Source organism: Lagopus muta, chromosome 2 (assembly GCF_023343835.1).
Source record: "Lagopus muta isolate bLagMut1 chromosome 2, bLagMut1 primary, whole genome shotgun sequence".
NCBI lineage: Eukaryota > Metazoa > Chordata > Aves > Galliformes > Phasianidae > Lagopus > Lagopus muta.
Window position 1 is genome coordinate 23,082,497 of NC_064434.1, and position 19,147 is coordinate 23,101,643.

Genomic DNA, 19,147 nt, shown 5'->3' on the forward strand with positions numbered 1-19,147 from the left:
GAATACCTCCAGGGATTGTGACTCAACCACTTCCTGGGCAGCCTGTTCCAGTGCCTAACCACTCTTTCTGAGAAGAAATTTTTCCTGACATCCCACCTGAATCTCCCCTGGTACAACTGTAGGCTGTTCCCTTGAGTCCTATTGCTAGTTATGCAGGAGAAGAGGCTGACTCCTTATAAGACTTGTGCTCCATACTCCTCACATCTTTGTTGTCCTTCTCTGGACACGCTCCAGGGCCTCCAGATCCTTCTTGTAGTGAGAAGCCCACAGCTGAACACAGTACTCAAGGTGTGGCCTCACCAGTGCTGAGCACAGAGGGACAATTACTTACTTGCTCCTGCTAGCAACAAGTTCTGATACAAGCAATGATGCTGCTGGCCTTCTTGGCCATCTGAGCACACTGCTGGCTCATGTTCAGCCAAGCATCAACCAACATCCCCAGGTCTGTTTCTTCCACACCGTCTTCCTGCCACCCTGCCCCAAGCCTGTAGCATTGCCTGGGATTGTGGCCAAAGTGAGCACCTGGCATAATTGTGTGCTTTTTATCAAAGGCAGTGAAAACACAGTCGAAAAGCATATGGATTGAAACACAGACTGAAGGATGAAAATTATAATGAATGGAAGCAACCTCAAAATATCCAGAGCTATAGAGAAGATGATATCTTAGAACTAAGTGAACACAAATGTTTCTAGAGAATTTCCTGCTGCTTTTTAAGACTGTAAAGAACTCTTCTGAGTCATAAAGGGAGAGTAAGCATTAAAAGCTGATGAACCTTTGGAAACTAAATTTCAAAGGAAAAGTTTAGGCAGTTAGAAATCACTTAACTTTTATTGCAGGTATTGGTATACTACGAATTCTGTAATATAGCCTTAATTAACTCTGATTCCAGTTATTAAAAAAAAAATAAATTACAATACAGTTAGTTCTGTTGAAATTTCAAGAATGTGCTTACAGCACAAATATTATTTACCTATGTTTCATAAATGTTATGATCTTCAAGGCACTACTGTGGAGTTTATTTTGGCAAAGTGTTTTAAACTTTGATGAAGAGGTCATATAAACTGCAAATTATTGTACTAACTTTTTCAGGTGTCAGTGGTGGCTATCATCTTAGTAGTTAGACAGAATATTTATACAATTTTTATTATATTAGTTGACAGTTATAGATACATACTTATGAAGATTGATGATTCAGTTAAAATTGGGGTCATGGGTTTAAAGCATCTAAGGTCAAAACTGAGGTCAATGCAACTTTGCTACATTCAAAACTTGCTCAGAAAACAATTCTTATTCAGTCGTGCTTCTGACGTCGGAAGAAAATGAGAGGGAAATCAGCTCTGAAAATTAAATTCATTTCATTTCATGCTTTTGCCTGGAATTTGAAAGAAATAAAGTTCTTGGGCAGTTTTGAGTCAATGAACAATGACCTTCTTGGGGCACATAAGCATGCACCTCTTCAAAGCAGTGACTCAGTTTCTGTCAGTTCATAAATAGATCACAGTCAATATTCCAAGAAAATTTCAAATGCTCATGATGCTGAAAATTCTAAGCCATTTTTTTTTTTGCTTCCTGATACAGATGAAAATTTGCAAATGTTGAAATACCTCTAAAATCAAAATGCCTCAGGTTATGTGAACTAATTCAAAGCAGGTAGTACTAATCTGTATCATTACACTTTCTACACTTCTGCCTCACTTCTTTTCTTGTATAAGTTTAGATTCTAGTGTCTTGAGTCTTCCGTACAGGCTTGGTATCCTGCTTGGCCATCAGCTCCAGTCAAACACTTGAGTGAAATTATCCTAGCGACCAAGTACAGAAATCAATTAACTCACATTCTTCCCATAGTTTCCATAAAGTGCACTGACAGTGAAATTACACTTCAATATTTTATGGAAATGATCAGGAAAGAAACACTCAGGTCAGAGAACACAATATTGTGGTTATGGACAAGGTTTCGTATCTTTGAACATTCTGTTTTTTATTTTCTAAGTGAGAATTGGAGTGCACATGAGAAATAAAAGTGGATGTTCATTTTTTTTTTTCTTTTTTTCATTTCAGAAAGCTTTACTTTTCTATTTTTCTGTTGCTAATATTTTTTCATTAAAAAATAAATAATTTTGGCAGAAAATTCTCAACTGATTCCCTCTTAGACTAGCCTTCCATGAGAACTCTAAGAAGGCCTCAAAAAGGCTAGTCCAGGAGAAACTGAGTGTGTGTGCATCTTCAGCTGTACCCTATCTTTCACAAAACCTTGCAATTCCAGCAGTCTCCACCTATGCTAATAAAAATTCCTCCATTGCATCTTGCTTTGATGACGTTCCAAAGCTCTATCCTGTGAGAACTTGTCAGGGAAGAGTGTCTGCGTACGTTGTCTGTCTTGTGCATGTACTAATTAGTATCTGGAAAGAGATTTAAAATCTTTGAGTTAAAAAAGCAAAGTAAAATTAATGTATAGTAATGATGAAGTGAGCAAATATGCTTTCTTGCATTCTCAGTTGAAGGCACAGTATAGGTCCTGCAACCACTATTTCTACTTCGTGTTTCTTCTCATACAGAGATGGTAGATGCAAAAAATAGGTTACTTAGTCTATTTTTGAGGTTAAATAAATAACCTCAAAAACTCAAAAACTGCATTTTTGAGAGTGATTTTATAGAGTTTTATTTCAGGAAGACAATATGTACCATAATTACAAACTGTTTATTTCCATTACTTATTTTTTTTCTCTTTAGCTGAAAGTAGTCTTTTCTCTGTTGATGTGGATGTTGTACCATTTCTTGGTACCCTAGTTTTCATGCATTTCTATGCAGAAAAAGTGATTATCCATGAAAAAGTTTTATAAAAACAGTGTGTTTGTTATGCCTTTGTAAGCAAACATTTTTTGTCTTCAAACTAGTGAGAAATTAGTAACTTTTCCTGTTGAGAAGGAATTATCCTATATTTTATGAGTGTTAAGTACCAAATTTATTGTTAAATTAGATTAAAGACAAAGATGTATTTAGAAAGAATGGTATATAAGTATATGTTCTATGATTTGAAACATTCTTATTTATTACGTACATTCAGGAACAAACTGGAACACAGGAAGTTCTATACGAACATGAGAGTGAAGGTGACTTTAGAGTGAAGCTGACAGAGCACTGGAACAGGCTGCTGGGAGAGGCAAAGGAGTCTCCTTCTCTGGAGATATTCAAAATCTACCTGGACCCTTTCCTGTGTAACCTACTGTAGGGAACCTGCTTTAGCAGGACAGTTGGACTGGATGATTTCCAGAGGCCCCTTCCAATCTTACAATTCTGTGATCACCTCTTACTTGTTCCAAAGAGTTTTAAATCTGTTTCTCAATTAGCAAAGGTTGCAGATCCTCTTGAGAGTAACTTATTCTTGTGAAAAAGGTCTTACATTGAAAACACTTAAGAGGACTTTATATTAGTTTAGAGGCTGCTGTGATTCATAGTACAATAAAGGTAAATTGACCTTTTAAAGGCAAATATGTCTTGCTGATTACTCTACAGAATCAAATGAACAAAGGTCTAACTAAGATATTATAATTCTTGTCTAAGCCTTGGCTGAGCCGGTCAGATAATTTCCCTTTGAGCCTATGAGCTGCAAATACTTATATATTGTCAGGATATTCTAATCTCTTCAGTACAGTTTTCACAACCACAACTAGATATTTGTCTAGTTTATTCTTTCACTGTCCTTAGAAATAATTCACCAGAGACCGAGTGAGGCTTGGAATAAATAAATAAACAAACAAACTTTAAAAGAGTAATGCAGAATTTTGTAAGTGGCAAAAGAATCAAAAATAGAAATTTTAAAAGCAATATTGTTACCCTCCACGATAAACATGCAATCCTAAATTTGTAGGAAAAAAAATAGGGCTTCTTTCCAGGTGCTTTGTCCCAGGGATGGAAAACTGCCAGTTACAGAACATGCTGAGGTTTCATGAAGACAGCACTCCAGTAAAAAGTACAAAGTCCAAATTCTCACTTTATATCTTGTGGACGTGGCCACATTCCTCTATGACTGAGGGATGACAGTCACATGATATCTAGTAAGGAATGCCTAATTCTGCCTTCTTCTGCCTACTTTGCATTTTTTGATCTTTTAAGCTGTTTTTGTGGTATTCTGTTTTTGATAGCTCATCTTTGCAGAGAATTGACCTTCATATTCAGAGAATATTTTTGGTGTAAGTTGTTTTTTGGTCTGTAAGTTGTACTATGAGACAGGTGCAAGGCTGAGTTCTATCTGTTAGGCTGCATGTCCTGTTAGCACCCTCTGAATACCTTGGGCTGACAAGTTTGCAGAGAGGAGAAGAACAGATGCCAGTGCCCTCATTTAGTACTTGCCCAGACACCTTCCAGAAGAATTGGGTCCTTATTTATATTGCTGCAGAAAGCACATGTTTTCTATCCTGCACGTTGGGCTGGAGCAGTATGCATTCAAGAACACAAAAATCATATTAGCAAGGAAAAATCACAGAGGAAAGGATAAGACTGAAGCCTCTTGTTAAACTCACTGAGGACAGGCATGGGGCTTCTTCCACAGCAAGGCTTATACATTTCAGGTTACATTGACACTTGATGGAAACAACACAGGAATTGGCTTGTGAAGATGAAGTCACTCAGGCCAAGACACTCATCTCCTTTGCTGTTGGCAGAGGCAGAGCTACTGCCCAGCTCTCTTCTTTTTAGGGACCTGTTAGACTAAGTGTTATTCCAGCAAAAGGAATGTAGTACTTCTCTTAGGTGCTTCATATTTGCTCAAGTATCACTTAAAGTCTGTAATAAATCTAGCTAGATGTGACTTTCTAGACCCCAAGTCACGGCAAATGGCATGCCAGATCTTCAGAAATCCGAGGAGTAGAATGTATGCACTCTTCTATGATAACTCCTTGAGGTTTTTATGTGACAGATGACTTTTGAAAGCACACTTCAGAAAACTGTATGTTACTCTGTTTTTCTCTTACTCCTGTATTAACTTTTCTTTCCATCATTAATCAGGGAAGGCCTTGATAACCTTCCACTCATTTTCCTTCAATTAAACATCTACAAAGTAATTGATACTATGAGTGCCTGTCCAGAAAATATAGATTATTTTCCTTCTCCATGGGGACTGTTATAAATATTGACTTTCTAGCTTGAAAAGAAGGTGCTATCAAAATAAAAGAAGCAAACATATCTTGTGGACAAAAAAGGATGATTATAGGTCAGGTCTAAGGAGGAACACGAGACCTCATACTCAGGAAACAGCATAAGGAAGAATTAAGACTTAGAGAGGCAGTTTAGGTGAATATAGTGGAATAGGGAATAGTTGGCAATGAATCCTGGCAAAAAAGGCAAGGACAAGAAACAAAATAAAAGTACATTTTTCATTGATTGGCTGAACGTGCAACTTAAAATAAAGAGTTGCTGTATTCTCAGATCACTACCTGACTTGGGAGATTTTCTTTCTTTCAATAAGTGAACCTCTCAGAGGGCTTAGCTGAACATCAGCAAGTAAGCAGAAAATGATCAATATCTTCTGTCTTCTTTTTGTGATTAGCTCTTTCTACTTTTCATGGAATACAGAGATGCCGTATTCATGAGACAATATGTAATTCATCACAGGTTTCATTTAATTGAAATAAGCTCATGAAGATACTGCGAATGCAGCTAGAATATTGCACCTATGTTATTGTCAAGGACTGTCTGGATGAGGAGCTGCGAGATATGGTTTAGTAGCTTGTGGTAGCAGTGGTAATGAGAAGACAGTTGGACTAGACGATCTTAGAGGTCGTTTCCAACCTTGTGATTCTATGATTCTATGACTCTATGACTGCCCAGCCTCAGTAGCTGCAGCATGCAGGGTTTGGAAATGGGAATTCACTCTCCCGTGTAGGCTGTTAAATATCTCCTGTGTTTGTTGTAAGAGCTGCACTGCAGCAGTAGAGTGCCTCAGTGGCTGTGCTGGCTGAAGTCAGGAGTCACGTCTGTGATATGGCAGGGAGCCTGCTGCCAAGAAAGTCACGTCTCTTTACCCCTTTAGCCCTCTGTTGTCTAACATTGTTCTCTTGCCTGTAGATTAAATCAAAGTATTACCTGAAGTTATTCACTTGCCTTTCCATTTGGGGCAAAAAAAAAAAAAAAAAAAAAAAGGAAAAGTCAAATGTTTCAAAGCTGCTGCTGCTGTTGTAAGAGTTGGCTTCTGCTTCACTGAAAATGAAGCAGGGAAAATTTACAAAAGCGGAGAGCAATAAATAGCAAATCCATAATATAATTATAAACTGAGTAAATTTCATTTCAGTGTCTCTCTTTCCTAATAGAGACATTTTGACAGATCAGCTTCTTAAAAAGCTCTGTTTAAAAATTAATTTTCCTAGGGCAAGACCGGTATTTCTTTTAAAGAACGCATCATATGATAAGTTACTATTAGCTCTAAATACCAAAACAAAGGTATTTTGTTATGTTTGTAATTTTGTTATTTTATATACCCAAACAAAGGGCTTTTGATAGATTGAAAATTGCAAGGTTCTTTCTACATTATATTTCCACAAATCTAAAATACCACAACCCCAATATTTTCACCGTCTTTTCCTCTAAAGAAGATGTTTAGATTACTGCATATGAACACAAACTTGGGACCTTAACGTTGCATATATAAACTCTGTCTTGTCTATTTACTTATGTCCTCTTAAATTTTATTGTAATTTGTATGGTTCATCATTTGAGTCACATCCATCAAACTTTATTACACTCAAAATACTGGGAAATTATAAATTCCGTTCTGCACATGCTAATTACTGAAATATTTTTTTATTTAAATTTTTGCATGATTTGTATTTATGAAATTTAAGACCAAATAGAGGTCTTTTAGAGCTAATTTAAGAAAACAGATATTCAAAATAATGGAAATATGACTGCAATTTTAAATAACTTTATGTGCATTATCTCATACTGAATGTATATAAGGCAGATTCTCTTGCTGTGATTTCGTCTTGAGATACTTTTTTCAAAGTGGAAAGCAATTTATCCCTCCCTTACAATTATGGGAAGATGATACGACAGAGAACAAGCGATGCATTGAAAGAGGTTTTCATAGAGACAAGGAGTAGTAAGCATACAGATCCTGTTGAACATTGCTGCATTGCTATTTGAACAACTGGGGATACTGGCTTTCATTATAAAATCTTAGTGATAGATAGAAATTGAACTGATAACTGTTGCTTTTTTTCCTGTTTTTAACCTCATGACCTCTTCAACCTGTGACATCTTGCTCAGCAGCCCAGTCATCCCATAGTGCCTATTCCAGAAAATGAAACACTCAGCTCTAAGGAGGTAATCAGTTGACATTTAATATGCTTATGCATTTGCATGCTGTTTTTATCTTTTATTTGTGTAGCATGTGTATGAGATGAGCGAAAATGTACTGAGCCCCTGATCAGCTTTTGTCCAGTGTGTGGGCTACATAAGCATTAATTATTCTTGGTGATTAATGAAGAAAAAAGACAACTGTTGTTTTGGAGACTGTTTGTATGAATTAGGGGTAAAACTAATGTTTACACTTCAGGTTTCTGGTATGTGCTACTGGGATGCTACTGAGTGGAATTTGCTATATTATGTAGTAAGACCATTTCCCAGTTTGCTGTCACTGATATGGGTTCTGTTTTAAATAGAAGATGCAACAAGTGCCAGAAGCACTTCAGACAGTTAATTGTTGAAAACTTTGTAAAGGAATGTCAAGAAAACATCAGACAGCATGCAGAGAGATGGTTTGTCCAGTATCAGCATTCAGTGCCAGTTTTATTGGCCTTTGAAGAAAGACACCAATCTTCTTGAAGTCTAAAGTCAGTGGTGGATTCCTTACTTTTTCACATCCCTAAGCTCAATGTAAATTACATATATAATTTGATTAACTACTGTATTCTTTACTGCAGGCTTTGAACTGTAATAGAACATCCATAATTAAAAGACATTTTCAACATTATTTTAGAAATGTACATAAAATGCTTAACTTACTACCTATAGTAACAGTATAACAGTATACCTATAGTAACAGTATACTATAGTATACCTATAGTATAAGTTCAGCTATGACACAGGAATATGACACAGGACACAGGCTTCTGATACCTCTTTTTGTTACTGGCAATACTCTTGTAATTATGTCATAAATTTTTAGATGGTTTTAACAATATAAAAAGAAATGATAATTTTATTTTTGCAACACACTATTTTCCCATTCTTATTTTGAATCAAGATTCTAGTCCAGTTAAAAGCAGCAAAATGAGCATTTAATAAAAGAAAAGGGCATTTGCCAGTAATTGCTACAAAATACGTGAGTTTCTCATAAATGTGGAGAGAGTTTTGAGGGCAAGACCTTCACATGTTGGAGGCAGAATGGAGTCAGGCACATGTTGACTGTCTTCTCAGTTTGTTGACAGAGCCTGTTAATACATCCTCACAGTTCATCTTGGGTTCTATTGTAAAAAGATTAAGAAATAGAAAAAGAATAAAGAAGAAAGGTAAGCATCTCACTAGGAGGATCATCGACTACTGTTCAGCACCAGATAATGTGAGTGATGAATGCAGCACGGCCTCTTATCTTCAAGTGCAGTCCCTGCCTTTCTGGCCAGTCCCTGGTTCTCTCATGGGCAGTTATATGGTTTATGCTGTAGACCATTCCCAAGTGCCTTCACAAAACAAAGTTAGACAATTAACAGCTTGATCAGCTTCTCACATGATAGGTGCTTTTTCAGTTTTAATCTTAATTTTACATTTTTTTTTACCTGTAAAGTTTTTGATAGGAACCTCTCTTGACTCAAGCAACAGTTTGTGCTGGATTTATGCTTTATGGGGTTATGTAGCATAAAAGGCTCCACCTAACGTAGTAAATCCTTTATTATTAATGAAGTTATGTTTGGATGTAGAGGTGGTTAGGAAAAGTTCTGCCAAGTGACAAGGCCAACATTATTCTTACTGCTGTAATAAAGTCTGTATTTCTCCATCTCTGCCCTCATCAACCCTTTTTTCTTTATCTAAAATTACTTGTAAGCTCATACTTGGCTTCTTCCTCCACAGTGTTACTCCCTGACAGCTAAAAAAGTGGTGTGTGAAAGTCAGTATGATTTATGTATTTCCAGAAAAAGAACAGATGGTCACATGCAGAGTGAAACATAAATATTATTTCCTTGACCTTTACAAAGGATGAGATGGCAAAGAAGAGTCTTTGCTACTTTCTGCTTAGTAATTCAGGTTGTTTTCCTCAAAGTAAAGTATTCACCACTGGAAAAAGAAAAAAAAAGAAGTTATCTTTGTATGCTGTTCTTCATGCAGCATCAGCTTCATTATATAAAAACACAAAACAAATCAGGCCTGTCTCTTTCCTGTGAAAGCAGGAAAACAAATAAGTAAGCATTTCCTCCCTTTAAAATCCTTCCCTACACCCAATGCTATTTAGTTGGAGGACATCTGAAGGATACTCCTGCAAAAACTAACCAAGAGATAGGATAGTAATTTCCCATACTTACAGTCTTCAATTAACCTAGTGTTTGCCCACATAATAGTGTGTGACTGGTGGTGCAATTACTCTCAGAATTATACTGAGTCAGAATATTTATAGAGAGCATAGGGCATATGTCCCTGTAAAGTCATAAAAAGGCAATGCAGGTGCTAAATGTATGTACTCATTACCTTTATTCATATAGAACTTGGAAAGTCCCAAGTCTATTGTACAATTACTTTAGGTTCATGTAATCTTTTGCTTCAGCTGTTGCTCCGTCTTATCTATTTGTTATTGCTAAGAAATCTGCAATTATTATTTAGTATCTGGCATCTTTCCATGTAAGGTCACTATTCATAAAAAGGCACCATGAGAAAATGTTGATTCCATTGACTTCAGTGGAGACAGTATTTCACTTCAGTAAAGGAAGCAATTAATCTGCCCTGCTTCAATTAAAAAAAAAATAATAATAATTTCAAATGTTCTTTAAATTATAAATTATTTGAAATGTCAGTAAGGCCCAAAGTTCTGTTATATATTGCTCTTTATTTATTTAAGAAGTGTATCTGGTCAGAGGTCAACATTTCTATTAATCATTAACAGATTCTATATATAAGAAAGGAAGTGTACTCATTACACTGCACTAAAGAGTTTATGTAGATGGTTTTATGCTAGACCAAGACCCAACCCAAGTTACAGTTTCAGAAGTAATGTTCTTCCAGCTAAAAATAATGGCATCTGGATTTCCAAACAAAGTCCCAGAGTTCACAAAAATCCCAACTTTTTTGATATCACAGTCACTGTGTTTCATCTTATCTCCATATGGCCAACAGTAATTCTGGTCTGAAATAGGGTATCTTTGAGCCACAGTCCATGACACTGCAAAGCTGCAAGGGGTGAGCATGCAGAGCAGAGGCCAACTTGAGTGTTGTCTGGAAGGGAGGTGCAAAAGAATGGTACAGACCGCTCTCTCACTGAGGTTATCTAGACAGCCTGGGGCTGCTGGTGCTTAGGTATTCTGTAATGATCCATCTCTAAGGTGCCTTTCAATACTTTTTTAGCTGGTAGTAAAGAAAATCCTTGTCAGAGCAAGAACAGGGATATCGCAGATACACAAAAGAAGAGAGAACTCTATCCACAGCAGTTGTAATGTCAGATCCCTTGCTCAAGCACCTTCTTCCATTTGGTGCCAAATGGATCACAGATAGATTGAGAATTGCATTTGAAGCACTGCTGTTGTTCAGACTTGATAAAATACCAAAGGAACTAGAGGGTATTAGGTTATTCATAAACACTGCATAGATTGAGGGTAGGCATGGAGACTAAGGCAGCATAAGGCAGTAAATAATAAAGAAAAAGGCAACAGTAACACATTCAAAAAAGGTCTCGGATGTTCTAAATTCGATGTCACTTTCCTCCAAAATGAGAATTGCTTTAATGTGACCTGCGATCTTCAAAAGCATTTTGGAACAGAATGAACAGAACCTCTCTGAATCAGTAGTCTCACTGTCCTTAGTTTATTTTAATCAAGCCAAGGACTGGGCTCTCTCCATATCATCATAACAGTTCATTTAACTGAAAATTTAATGATGTTGCAAATGAACATTACAAATAAGAATATCTACTGCTTTGATTAAAGGAGTAAGAATTTCAAGTGTTAGTTGGGATAAGTTCTCCAACATCACAAATGGATGCTAATTGGGAACAGTAAGCTATGAACATCTGGTCTTACAAATAGAGAGGTCCAAATGGCATGTTTGTAAAGTCTGAAAAATTCAGATAGATAATTTATATTAGTTTATAATTTGTGTTAGTTTTTTTTTTTTTTAAATAATTTCTAATGATTTAAATTTTATAACATTTAATATATTACAGTTACAACAAGAAATATGTGTTTACAGCAGGTATTTGGGTAATACTTTTTGGCAGCTTCAACAATATCTTCTTGTTATGAAAGGGCAGTAGATCACCATGCATTAGCAAGGAAAAACATTTTCTGAATGTATTGAATATTGTTTCTATTGGGCTATGTATAACAATAATTACACTGCATCTACTACATGCTAAATTTATATTAAAAAGGATGCTAGCACCCCGCAGAAAATAATAATTCTCAGTCTCTGAAGGAATGGCATATGACATTGCTGTAATTAATGCAACCCTATATGAGGTTAGCCTTCGCCACCACACAGATATAAGAAATCCTGTTCAGCTGGGAGTCAGCCATGCTTTGGGTCCCTCTCTGACTGCCCAGCCAGTCAGTAACTGACCTACAGTTGTATGGGATTGTTCGCTTACTCATCCCAGATCCAGATTTTGCATCTGTCTTTGTTGAAACAGCTCCTGCTGGCCCATTCCTCCATCCTGGCAAAGAGCTCCAAAATGGGGGCTGTATCCTCATCATAGCAGTCTGTTTCTGTTCTCCAAGTTACTAACATTCACAGACATCATGGGCTCTTTCTCCACCCGCTCCCTGGTGTCTGATGGTCACCTGTGGAATGCCACCCGGAACAGTGACTTTGAACAGCTGACTACTACCTTTTTAAATCAGTAGTACCACCAGTTATTTATCTGAGACAGAACCCTGCAGTCCTCTCTCCTCCTTACTTTGGGTACGTGGTCACTATAGAAGACTGTGGGAAGCGCTCCTAAGGTAGAGGAAAGCAATATCCATGCCACGTGACTACAAGATGGGCCACATCCTGTGTCCTCGTGGGACGTGGTCCGAAAAAGAAATGGGAACCCAACATGAGTTTGAAACATCTTCTGCTGTGCATTTAGCCAGAGTAATGCTTTGTCTTTTGAAATTTCCTCTTCAAACATGTCAGTGCATGAAAAACATCCTGAGCTCTGTAAACATAGTTATAAATTAACAGTACAGGAAACCAAAGTTTTTACAGAGACCAAGAGCTTCATGAAATTGTCCACCAGCATAATATTTGCACTACTGTGTCTGTTTCACATAGTGCAATTTTAACTCACCTCTCCATTTTGTTTTCACTTTTTATTATTTTTTTTAATACAGGTCACCGATGAAAAAGGTTCTGTTTAGCTGTAATGGTGAGTATTACTGTTTTTCTGACTTGATTACAGTAACACTTAGAATATGTAACTATAGCTTTAGTGTCATTGTAACAAACTGATGTATATGTGTTTGCTTTGAAAAAATGGTAGAATGCATTAGCAACATGATTTATTGTTTGGATAATAAGCTGGCTGTGTTTGGTGAGTGACTTTCCATTAATAATTACAAATACAGAATAATTTCACTTTTTAGCACAAAGTCAAAATTGAATTTATTTTAAGTAGGTAATCAAGCAGGTGGAAAGAATTGAGGTATGGTTTGGAATTAGAATGTGTAGTAAAAATAAAATGAATATTATTTTATATTTGAGTGCATAACCACATAATGTCATTAAAATTAATAGCTTCTTGTAGTTAAACAGTGCCGTGTTGCAAATAATGTGCTATACTTGAGTGTAGACACAATTTAGCACTTAACAAGGGAGGATAGCAAATAAGTTGTATAGAAAAGGCTGAACTGTTCAAGACATGTTTGGTTATAGTCTTCAGAGGAAAAGATTAATTGTGACTAAATGTTTAATTCTGTTAATTCTTAGAATTTGGGAGTAGGAATATGGAGAGAATAGAAAGAGAACACCTTAAGGAATACTTAGGTGAACTGGATGTATTTAGTTTCATCCCAATGAAACACCCTTAAGTGCTTAACCAAAACTATTTCTCAAACTAACAATTAACATGATAAGGAAATTCACAAAAAAAACCCAAAAAACAACAACAAAAAAAACCAAAACAAACAAACAAACAGAAAAAACAAACTGCAAAAAGGCAAACATGATGTCATGTCTAACAAAGGACGAAAGGAAGATCTACATAATTTCAGAAAAGTCAGTGCTAATATTGTTTCCAAGATACTGGAACAAAGCATTAAGCAATCCATTTGTAGGCACCCAGAGATAGTAAGCACATAAGGGAACTTGCACAGGGACAGGTCAGAAACAAGTCCTATCAACTTGAACTCATTTCCTTCTTTGACAGCAAAACAGATATAAGGGATATGATTGATATAGTTCTTTGATGCAGACCCACATGACATACATAAGCAAGCAGAACAGATATGGACTAAATTAAATACACACAAGGTAGATGTGCAACTGATAGGAAAGCTGAGCTTTGAGAACAATCATTTGTTGCTAAAATGGGAAAACACCTCACAGAGACTTCCACAATGCTTTCTTCTGGCTCTGTACAACAACTAGTTGCTCGGCTGAATGGACAATACATTAATCAGATTTACAGATAATCCCCACTTGGGACTGAAGACAATGACAAGGGACAGAAAAGCACAGATAGAAGTGGGATGACAATAACAACATAGGAAAGAATCTGAAGATTACAGGAGAACACAAACTGAATCTGAGTTGGGGAAGCAATGCTGCTACAAAAAAATGCCATTCAAAGGAAATGCTGAAGGGAGTGCTTACAGTATAATGAAAGGAAATCCTCATTTCTGTTCACTGTTAGTGAAGAACAAGTTGCAGTGTTATGTTCCATCCTGAGCACTATTAGAAAGAGAGACTGATGCTGTGGAAAACGAATGGCAGATTTAGAGAGGATTTAAAGCTTTCGGTTTCTTCACATAGGGAAAAAAAGAGAGCAGAGCCACATCTGGTTGCATCTCCTCATAATGCATCATTGTAAAGGAGTATTAGTCACTTCTCCAACCTCCCTGAGAGTGAGAGGGAAAGAAATGGACCTAAATTTCAGGATGAGGGACATAATGCAGAATTAGGACAGCTGCAGCTACATGGGAATGCAGTGCTCCAACAGACTTCCTGAGGCTACTGCAAAGCTGAGAAGAATCTCATAAGGCAGGACTGGTACCAGCTGCGCTTTGTCCCAAACCTTAAAACAAGAGAAGTGGATGAATTTTTCTTCATGTTTTTTTTTTTTTGTTTTGTTTTGTTTGGTTTTTTTGTTTTTTTTTTTTGTTTTTTTTTTTGTTTTTTGTTTGTTTTTCCTGTGAAAATAGGAGTGAAATTTATTAGCCAGCTTATCTGATTTACACTGTTTGCAAATCTCAGTTTTACCATTTTTGGCTATTTTTGTTCATTTGGAAACTCTTCTTTTACAGCCTCAAATTAGGATCGAAAGATCATACCACAGAGTATTTTTGGGCCTTTTTCTCTGCTGAGAAGGAATCTACAATACACATGTTATCTAAAGCACCATTAAAAAAAAATGCTTCCAGTATGCTAATTGCTAATATTATTTCAAAAGATAATTCTATGTACTAGCATAATTAACCCCTGAGGTACACATACAAATGTGCCATATTTATATACCACTTATTGAAGTGCTTGCCAGTTTAAAAGATGCCTAAAATAACACAGCATATTTTATTTAGAAATAATATAAATGTCAAAATTCAATAAAGGTGTATTTTTGTTGCAAAGTCTTTGTTGTGGTTCTTATTATCATTTCTGTAAATGTGTCTCCTTGTACTTCAAGCAGCTGAGTCTGGATGTCAGCCCCATTGGAAAGTATTGCTCCCACACTCTTCGCCTTGGTCACGTTTTGCTGTCACGCAGATGCTTATGTTCTGTGAAATACTCATAGAATTATTCAGCACCTACAGGCTCTTCCCTGCCATGAGATGCTCATAGCCCTGCAGGCCTGGAAGTGCCAGCTGGCGAGGGCAGACAGAGCTATGAGCTCTACCTAGCAAACTTCGATGAACCACTACTATCCTCTACACTTTACGCTGTTCTCGTTTTGACCCTGTGTTGCTTCAACAGACTGGGTCTTGTCTGAGCCTGAATCTTAAATAATTTTCTTTCAAAACGGATTGTGAAAGTCCAAGGACGCTGTTTGTCTGTGCCTGTGTGAGTCACTGGCTTCTCCCTGCTTCCTCGATCCTTTGAACTTATACATCAGCCTACAGGTACAAGCACACCAGGGACTTCTGCATCACAGCCTGCTGTATGGGAGCACTTCACCTCCTCACACACTGCTACATGTTGAGGTTAGGATTAATAATTGTAATGAGATGTTCTGCTGCTTCCATTAAAATTAAAATGATGAACTAATTTATAAAATCATCAATTAAAACGTTTACATTAAAGTCAGTTTAAATGGAATAGTCCTAAGGGTACTCAGCCTCTTGTACTACAGGACCTGCATTTAAGCTGCTTAACTGCAGAACTGTGGAAATGGAAATGAAAAAATAGAATCATTGAATTGTAGAAAAGTTTGGTACATTTTAGCCCTAAATTAGTCCAGGTAGCAGATCAAGGCCCAGGGTAGAAGGAACAGAAGAAAGAACTATTAGAACTGTAGGAAAGACAAAGGAAGGACCCCCTTCTTTACCTCTGGTTTGGTGAGTTTCTTCATCTGTACATATTTTACAAACACATCCCTATCTGTTCAAATGGCTTCTGTCTGTGAATGAAAAAGGAGAGTGTGTCAGCAATTACAGCCTAGGGAGTCTGCTCCTCAGAGACTAATGGGAAAAGAATTCAGAGAAAAATCCTTGAAGGGGAGATTACAAAGAGCAAAAGTTGTCACGAAAAAATTGATTGCTTTTTCAACAGCACTATAAAATTAATGTATGCTGCTTATTCAATAGTGTAATATATTTAGCTCAGATTTGGATGCCTTTACTCTGCCTTTAGTCATTCTTTTCCTGGTAAACTACAAATTCCCATCAGGATACCAATAACTGCATATGTTAGTGAAAGCTTGTATTTTCCTTTTCTTTCTCTTATCTTCTTTCGCAGGCTAACATACACAGTATTCATCGCATCCTCTGGTTGCTTCTGGTATTTCTATTGTTGCCACGTGCTACAGTCCAATCTGGCAAACTAACAAACAAAAACATTAAGGTTGGTTCAAATGATCGGAAGTGAAATTTGGCAGTCACAAAGTGTATATCTGGGTGATATATACAGGCTATGAATAGAAGGTTCATAGTTCACTATGTGAGAAAAAATGATTTGCTGCATCAGACTACGTGCAGCCCTTGGCTGCAGGCTTCAGCTGTCTGGGATCCTAAGCCTGGTTTGTTCTGGCACACTTCTGTGGTCTTGACTCAGTTTTAATGAGAAATATGCTTAAAGATCAGAAAGTTAACCAGCTGAAGCTATGCAAAATGAATAAAATCACAGAAAGCAGAGTATGGTTGAAAAGGTAATAGAAGCACCTCAAGGACTGAGAAGTAAAAACTCCATGCCTTGAGGGATAAAAAAAACACCCTTAAAAGCAGAGAATCAGAAAGTGGTAACTCAGCAACACAGAGGATCAGCCTGTTCTGAGAACCAGGATGCACAATTCCCACTTAACTGATGCTAGTATGCCCAGCATGTTCACCAGCATCTTATCAGGGTTGGTGAGCACATTAATAGTATCTCATTAGTTGTAGTTCTCATTAGCCAAGGCATAATTGCTTCATAAGAAACTTATTCTATATCATTCTTGCAATCACTTTGTACATCTTAAAAGGTGTCTGATCAAAAATGATCTGGTGACTATGCAAGACTGCTGTCATTGATTCAAGGAGTGCCATCTAGCAATATACAGGGTGTTCCTAGGCAAGGTCTTGCACTGGGTCAAGGCAACATCCATTACCAATACAAGCTGAGGGATGAAAGCATTGAGTGCAGCCCTGACAAAAAAGATCTAGGGATACTGGTGGATGGGAAGCTGGACATGAGACAGCAATGTGCTCTCGCTGTTCATAAGGCCAGCCATATCCCAGGCTGCATCAAAAGCAGTGTGACCAGAAGTTCAAGGGAAGCACTGCACTGGTGAGACCTCGCCTGGAGTACTGCATCCAGATGTGAAGTCCTCAGTACAGGAGAGACATGGACCTGCTGGAGTGAGTCCAGAGCCACAAAAATGATCAAAGAGATGGAATACCTCTCCTATGAGGACAGGCTGGGAGAGCTGGGGCTGGTCAGAGAAGGAAGGCTCTTGGAGAAGGGAAGGCTCTGAGGTGACCTTTCAGTATCTGAAGGCAAGCTACAGGAAAGAAGGGGACTGACTCTTGCACAATGTCTGTGGTAATAGAACAAGGGGAAATGATTTCAAGCATAAAGAGGGTATATTTAGGTTAGATCCAGAGACGTGGTTGATGCCCCACTCCTGGAGAACTTCAAGGCAAGGTTGGATCAGGCCCTGGGCAACCTGACCTAGCTGTAGATGTCCCTGTTCACTGCAGGGGATTTGGACGAGATGATCTTTAAAGGTCCCTTCTAACTCTAAGGATTCTATGATTCTGTGATTCTACTTCTACACCAGTCATTCACCACAAAGCAATGGCATGGAGTACCTTAAACATGAACAGAAGAGAGTGCTCTGGGTTGGCTCCTTTGGAAGAGGTCTGGTGACTCTCACATTGCAATGATATCAAACTTAACACTTGCATGTATCCCAAACACCTCTGAGCCTGCTTGGATGCAAGAAACATGGATGATTTGTTCAGTCTGGGAAAGCCACCTCTACTTCTGCCCTTGTAATCTGCTTCTCTGAAAGGGTGGTCATGCACTGGAACAGGCTGTCCAAGGAGGTGGTGGAGTTACTGTCCCTGGAGTTATTCCACAAACGTGTAGATGTGGGACATGGGGATGTGGCTTAGTGAGCAATATTGGTGGTTGGTGGTCAGTTGGACTAGATGATGTTGGAGGTCTTTTCCAACCTCAATGATTCTATAATTCTACAGTCACAGAAGATTTAGGCTTAAGGTACCAGCAGTCACTGGCAGGATCAGAAATGGCCTCATATTTGAAATGAACATGAGTGAGTATACATCTGCCATGCAGTAGTGACAAAACTTCCTTTGAGAATCCATACTCCCTGTTAAAGATGTTACTTTCCCCTTCTCTATCATCTCTAACCAGCTGGTGAGAACTCAAACTGGGACTGGCAAACTCACTGCAGGCATCACCTCTCTGAGCTACGTGCACACTCTCATCTGTCCACAACACTCTCAATAAAAGCATAACCAAGGTGGCATGTGACCCATCAAATGGTGGGACCAAGATTTTCATCCTCAGCTGTGTTTTTTGAGAGATTCATATACAAACACAAGCCTGCTTTTTTACATAACATAAGGACTGCTTTTCCCACACTTGCCAAACCCTAGAGAAGCACTGTTGAGGAAGGCACTGACACTGTCCTGGTTCGTGCACGTTCAGTTCGGTCCATTCTTCACATGTATTTACTTGACTGAATCCAGAGTGGGCTAACTATGGCCTTAGGAGCATGGCCAACAATGAGCATGAGATGGCATCATCTGGGGCTGGGAGGTTGGCTGTGGGGTGCAGCTGAGGTGGGAAGCATGCATAATGAATTGCTGTGGTGGTGTAAGGGGCAAGCCCAAACAATGCCTCGAGAGACAGTTGTCAAAGAAGGACCTCTTAATTTTATGTCTCAGCCCCTCCTGGAAGAGTACAGAACAATGTCCAAGAAATGGCCAGGTCACAGGAGGGGGCCTGCTGTCACCTTTGTTTTGGCTTGTGTCTGGTGTCTCAACCAATCCTCGAATTGGAGCCAACAACTATAAATAGGGGCTAGAGGGGAACGTCCCTTTAATTTTTTTCTTTGATACTATAAATAGGGGATAGGAGATGCCAGCCTGGCCCTTT

General features: G+C 38.0%; 1 protein-coding gene across 7 annotated transcripts in view; it reads left to right on the plus strand.

The window, feature by feature from the left end:
- The window catches only part of LOC125688955 (muscular LMNA interacting protein), a 96,345-nt gene extending 81,387 nt beyond the window's left edge, over positions 1-14,958 (plus strand). For 2 of the 7 annotated variants that reach the window (XM_048935603.1, XM_048935606.1), the window contains 3 exons: positions 7,262-7,318; positions 12,508-12,542; positions 14,638-14,958. In XM_048935603.1, coding sequence (XP_048791560.1) covers positions 7,262-7,318; positions 12,508-12,534 — 84 coding nt within the window. In that variant the 3' untranslated portion in view covers positions 12,535-12,542; positions 14,638-14,958. Of the gene's footprint in view, positions 1-7,261; positions 7,319-12,507; positions 12,543-14,637 lie in introns of those variants that run through there. The other 5 variants (XM_048935607.1, XM_048935604.1, XM_048935605.1 and 2 more) reach the window with 3 other exon arrangements.
- Positions 14,959-19,147: the final 4,189 nt, after the last annotated feature.